The sequence below is a fragment of the Natrix helvetica genome (assembly GCF_964273705.1).
Source record: "Natrix helvetica genome assembly, chromosome: 14".
Taxonomy (NCBI): domain Eukaryota; kingdom Metazoa; phylum Chordata; class Lepidosauria; order Squamata; family Natricidae; genus Natrix; species Natrix helvetica.
The window spans coordinates 12,269,981-12,276,363 of NC_138564.1; the positions used below are offsets into that span (position 1 = coordinate 12,269,981).

The window sequence follows — 6,383 nt, forward strand, 5'->3', positions numbered from 1 at the left end:
TCATCAAAATGGTTTCTGAGCCTGTAGAAAAGCATAAACGCTCTAATAAAATCTGAGTGCTAGATTATAGTAGAGTTTATAAAGATAAAAGATTCCCCTCGCACATCTGTGCTAGTCGTTCCTGACTCTAGGGGGCAGTGCTCATCTCCGTTTCAAAGCCGAAGAGCCAGCGCTGTCTGAAGCCGTCTCCGTGGTCATGTGGCCGGCATGACTCAATGCCGAAGGCGCACGGAATGCTGTTCCCTTCCCACCAAAGGTGGTTCCTATTTTTCTACTTGCATTTTTTACGTGCTTTCGAAATTCTAGGTTGGCAGAAGCTGGGACAAGTCACGGGAGCTCACTCCGTTATGCGGCGCTAGGGATTCGAACCACCCAACTGCTGACCTTTCTGATCGACAAACTCAGCGTCTTTAGCCACTGAGCCACCGTGCCCCTTATAAAATTTATATAATCCAGTTTATATTGTTGGAAGTTAAATCCCACCTCTCTACCTAGAAAAATGAAATATTTTAGGGTATATTAAAAAGGCAGAATATTTCCCCTAAAAGAGAAGTAGAGAGGCAGAATCTCAACCTTCCCCCCCCCCGCCACCTTTGTCAATGGGCCATTAAGACCTCGGCCAGTCTATTCTACATAACAAAGATCTACGCCCTTCAGGCAGAGCCATTTCATTGCCCTTCATAGCAATAGCAATAGCCCTTAGACTTATATACCGCTTTACAGTGCTTTTATAGCCTTCTCTAAGCGGTTTACAGAGTCAGCCTCTTGCCCCCCAACAATCTGAGTCCTCATTTACTGACCTTGGAAGGACAGAAGGCTGAGTCAACCTTGAGTCTGGTGAGATTTGAACTGCCAAATTGCAGTCAGCCGGCAGTCAGCAGATGTAGCCTGCAGTACCACCGTCTAACCACTGTGCCACCGTGGCATCTTATCCCGAAGAAACCCAGCAAAAATGCAACTTTGCCGTTCTTTTTTCCTCACCGGCACATTCCAGGGTTCAACCAAAGAACCATCTCGTTTCCGACAGCAACTCATGGAAGCGTAAGATTTCGCCTTTTCTGCCAGCCGATCCCAGCCTTCTGCCTCTCCGAAGTTTGCGGTTGGATCCGCTGGATCAAGGATCACTGGCCTGAAGTCCAACAAAGAAAGTTAGAATCTTACACGCAAGGCGGAGTAGATGGCAACACTCGTTCAGGCCCTGTTGAAAGTACTTTCCATTAACTTCAGTATTTGGTGGCTCTACTACCATTTCACAACTACACTAATAGAAGAGCTACCATGGTCGGGTTGCAAAACTTCAGATAGATGGCAGCAAAGAGTCGTCTCTCTCTCTCTCTCTCTCTCTCTCTCTCTCTCTCTCTCTCTCTGCTGCCTTCTAGTGGCCAGCAGGTGCATAAATGGGGTTTCTAGGTGTGATGGAAATCAAGCTAGAAAGTCAGGATGAATTTTGCAAGGAAAGAAGGGAAGTTTGGGACACACCCTATTCTTTGTTTCACGGCTGTTTTGCTCTCGCCACTCCAAAAGAAGAAGAAACATCGATGCATAAGGCAAGCAGAGATAGCAACAGCTCAAAAGGTGCTTGCATTTTACTCCAATTTGAGACTCGCAAGGAGCCGTTGTTGCAGGAGTTTCTCCACTATGACAAATGTCATTGCTGATTTTTGAAATCAAATCAAATCACTCCCTTGGAATTCATGGTGGGAGACTGACCTCTTTTTACGGAGCTGGTCCTGCAAATACCGCTTGATGATCTCATTGTCGAAATTGTAGTATTTTGTCCAATAGATGCAAATCTCCTTGTAGTGCTCAATGAGCCAAAGCACGGTCCGGAAACCTTCTGCTGTGTTGAATTCGATCCATGCACCACTTTGCTCCCAGGCGTAGACAGTTAGTAGCTCAAGGGCGTACTTTGGGGGGAATGGCTTTTCCTGCACCTGGGTTACCCAGAAAAGCAGCTTAAATAAAACTCCTTGCAGTATTTGAATGATGAAACTATACGAAAGATGATCTATCATTGGCTAAAATTAGCACCATTTTAAGGCAAATATAATTAAGCAGACTTTATTATCTGGCCCCTTTCCCAAACCCCAGTGTCAGGCCTGCAGCCCTCTTTTCTTTTGGATCTTTGGATCTCTTGTCACACTTTCTATGATTCAATTATGCCTTTTCTATGGTGGGAAAATGGGAAGGGGGGATTGTATGGAGTTAGATGATATGCAGCCATAACAACATTATTTCTAGAAAGCCAAGGTCATCCTTTGTCTTTGCACCTGACCGGAATTGGATGGGGGGAAGATGTCAGCATGGCAGTGGGAGATTGGACCATAGAGGTGGGCATGGGGGGCAAGATCTTGAACTTTCAACTAGGAGGGGGAAACCGGGAAGATTTCAGAACTGGAGGGAGGGATAACAATGGGAGGGGGGCAAGCTGCCTTGGGAAGCTGCTCCAAGGCAGGAAAAGCCCTGAGAATTTAAGAACCGTTGGCTAAACCAAAAATTGGGGAGGGGGAATCCTACTGGTAACAATAATGAAAATTATTCTGCAGGCAACAGACCTCGTTGTACCAGTATTTTACCAGGCAGATGAGGCACTTCAGCTGGCCGCATTGGTTCCATATGAAGTTCCTTTGCAGCTCCGTGAAGCAGGGGGAGTACGCCCCACATGTCCCTGTGCGTATCAGTTTGAGGTAGGGCCGAGGATCAGCCTTGGAGACATCATATTGGCCTGTCGAGAGAAGATCCAGGTAGAATGTGCAGAAACAAACAGATTAACATTAGCAATGAAGGAGAAAGAGCAAACGGAATTATGACATGATTTGGGAAGTATTTTACCAATGGCTGGAGAATAAAAAAGGAGTTTGGAAATGAAGAAGGCTAAAAAAATAAGTAGAAAAAAATATTAAGATAGCGATATAAATAAGATGAAAGCTGTTAGTTTGTGTAGGATGGGAATAGTGATGTTTCGTGTTAATATGGTGTCATCGCTAGACGATATTAAGAAGAAAAATGGAGAGTTTGATCATGTGTAAATGTTTAATATATTATAATATTAAGTTTAGGGAAATGAGGTTAATATGAATGTGAAAGACATAGCAAATGAGGAACCTTGTGGCACAGCGGCGTTTGCACCCAGAAGACAGACAGAGAGAGACAGACAGAGAGACAGACAGAGACACAGAGAGACAGAGACACAGAGAGAGACACACAGAGAGAGAGAGAGAGAGAGAGAGAGAGAGAGAAAGAGAGAGACAGACAGACAGAGACAGAGAGACAGAGACAGACAGAGTGAGAGATAGAGAGAGACAGACAGACAGAGACAGAGAGAGACACACACAGAGAGAGAGACAGACAGACAGAGTGAGAGATAGAGACAGATCGACAGACACAGAGAGAGAGACACACACACAGAGAGACAGAGAGAGAGAGAGACACAGAGAGAGAGACATACACACACACACACACACACACACATACAGAGAGACAGAGAGAGAGAGAGACAGACACACAGAGAGATTTCCCTGGCTCTAGTGCTCCCTGCCTAACCGTAGCAGGGGGAGGGGGCTTTGCTTGCCCCCTACACCCACCTAGGGCATCGTAGGCTGGCAGGACATCAAATTCAATGAAATCCACTGATTTCTTCGAACGCAACCTGAACTGGAGCACCCGAGGGTTGGACCACTTGGACTTCTCAAATATAAGTTCCAAATGCACGTTCTCCTTGCATCCGTTGGACCACCTCCCAATCTCCTTGAGGATCGCCTGCTGCTCCTCTTCCTTGTCTGTGTATTTTTTGACAAGGTCCAATAACAACTTCAGGTCAGCGTCTGACAAATACGGCTCCCCCCCGGCCTTCGCTCCGCCACCTTCCCATCTTCTCAACAATCGTCTTCTGCTGCTCTTCCTTGTCTCTCTTTCTTTTGGGAATGTACCATAACCAAAACTGGTCAACACCTGAATAATACGGCCCCCTGCAGAGTCCACTCCACCACCTTCTCATCTCCTCAATCTCCTTCTGCTCCTCTTCGTTTTCTGTGTATTCTTTGACAAGGTCCAATAACAACTTCAGGTCAGCGTCTGACAAATATTGCTCCCTCCGGCCTTCGCTCCGCCACCTTCCCATCTTCTCAACAAGCGTCTTCCGATCCCCTCCCAGTTCTCTGTATCTTATGCAGTTTTTACGGAATGGCCCCATGTCAGCCTCCGACAAATTCAGCTCCTCCTCGCATTCCCGGAGCCATTTTTGAATCTTCTCCGTGATCTCCTCCGGATCTTTTTCCTGGTCTCTGTAACTTTCGAGAAGGCCCAATAACAACCCCAGGTCAACCTCCAACAAATACGGCTTCTTCTGCCATTCGCTGAGCCGCCTTTTAATTTCTTCGATGATGATCTTCCGATCCTTTTCCTGGTCCTCATAACTTTGGAAGATGTTCAAGAAGAGTACCAGATCGGCATCCGACGAATACGGCTTCCTCTCCCGATTGTTGACCCATCTTTCCAAGTCCTCCATGATCTCTTTCCGATCCTTTTCCTGGTCTGTGTAACTTTGGAAAAGATCCCTTAACAGCTTCCGGTCTTCACCTGGCCCAAAAGATATGTGGAGTTTGCTTGCAATCGCCTCCATAACCACCATCCAATCTTTTTCTTGCTCGGCGTAACTTCTGAAGACGTTGGAGAAGAGCTCCAGGTTGGCATCTGATAAATATGGCTGCTTCTGCCACTCGTAGTTCCGCCTGTCAATCTCCTCCTTGAACATCTTCCGCTGTGCCTTCTGGCCTTGGTAAATTTGGATGAGGCGTGAGTACAACGGCTCTACATCTTCTGAAAACCACAAACCACGCAAGGGCGTGCAAGCTCTGAGCCACCTTTCCATCTCCTCAATGATTCTCTTGCGATCCTCTTCCTGGTCTTTGTAAGTTTTTATGACGTTCAGGAACAGCTTTGGGTCAGCTGCCCCGTATTTCATGCAGGTGCCTTTGCCCAGCGATCCGCCCTGGGAAGGGGAAAAGGGAGTTCCTGTCGTGAGTCTCCATACCCATAATAAATGCAGCTGCCATCCGCTGGGAGGAGGAAGGAGGTAGCAACGATTTGGTTTGTGCCTGGCACAGAACCAAGAACAATTTTCCTGCTTTAATATACTTTTCCCCAGGGCCCTTGGCACCAGGGTCTTCCTTGCCCACTGGATAAGCCAGTTGCCAACCTCCTCGTAGTCTATTTCTATGAATACGTTTTCTTTAATTATTATAATTTATTTCTGCTTTTGTTGGATTGGATCTGTGAATTCCGCTCTCCATGAGCATATTATAATCTCCTGCCATTATCCCATAACCTTTTTTTTGGGGGGGGGGGCTTCTTCTATTTCTTTATATACCTTATTATAAAACTCTTTTTGATTTATATTAGGGGCATACAAGTTCCATTGGGGAAGACAATGGAAAATTCTGTTAGCGAAGCCGTATTTTCTGCAATCCAGTTTGGATGCTTTCTCAAAACTTCCCAACAGTTGGCACCTAAGAGGCATGTTTGTGGCTTGAATTCAATAGATTGCTCAACTCTTAAAAACTTCCGGTTTTAAGCTACCACATCCAAAGCTGGAGGGGGGAGGGGCTGCTCGGATACTCCCCACCACCACCACTAGGCTGTGATCACCCAGTTCAGACAACAGAACATTTCAAGAGCCAAAAAAGCTCCAGGTTTGCCTAGTGGTGGTGGAGGGAAACCCTTCCCATCTCCCTTCCCTGGGCAGTCTCTCTCTCTCTCTCACTCACACACACACACCCCCCAACTCCATCCAGGTACCTCCCTGCCCATCCTCTGCTCACCTTCACCACCCTCAGCACCTTAATGCCTTCTGCATCCTGGAAGCAGCGCCTCTGGAGAAACTCGCCAATGCGGTCGACCTCCCTAAGCACCCTTTGGAGAAACTCATTGTTGGGCTGCAGGTGGTCCAAGTAGAACTTCTTCAGCTGCCATGATCCGACGTGGGCGAGAGAGCCCATGGCCAGGCAGAGAGAGAGAGAGAGAGAGAGAGAGAGAAGAAAAAGAAGGCGGAGGAGGAGAAGGAGGAGGAGGAGGTGGTTTCCAATGCAACCCTCCGCCCAGCGCCTTCCCTTGGCTTCCCTCCTTCGGGCCCACTTCCGTTTCTCTGGCAGGAGAAGGAGGGTAGTGCCAGGCAGCTGTTGGAAGATCAAAGGTTTCCTGGTTTGTTCCCAGCCGGGAGTCACCGCCGACGCTTAGAAGAAAGTTTCGTGAAGACAGCCGCCTGAAAGTTATGAGCTTTATTGAAGGGAAAAAAGGGAACGGGAAGGATGAGACGCAGCTCTGTCCTTCCCGGCTCTGCAGCACCATATACAGTTTGGTCTTATATACAGTTTTTCTTCCCCCTG

General features: G+C 47.3%; 1 protein-coding gene across 1 annotated transcript; it reads right to left on the reverse strand.

Annotated features, from left to right (window-relative positions):
• Positions 1-3,514: 3,514 nt before the first annotated feature.
• LOC309399287 (uncharacterized protein) lies at positions 3,515-6,027 on the reverse strand. Its single transcript, XM_081966982.1, has 2 exons — positions 5,820-6,027; positions 3,515-4,990 (listed from the first exon to the last, which is right to left on the reverse strand). The coding sequence occupies exons 1-2, from the start codon at positions 5,994-5,996 to the stop codon at positions 3,818-3,820; spliced, it is 1,350 nt and encodes a 449-aa protein (XP_081823108.1). The 5' UTR covers positions 5,997-6,027; the 3' UTR covers positions 3,515-3,817.
• Between the last annotated feature and the right edge of the window lie 356 nt (positions 6,028-6,383).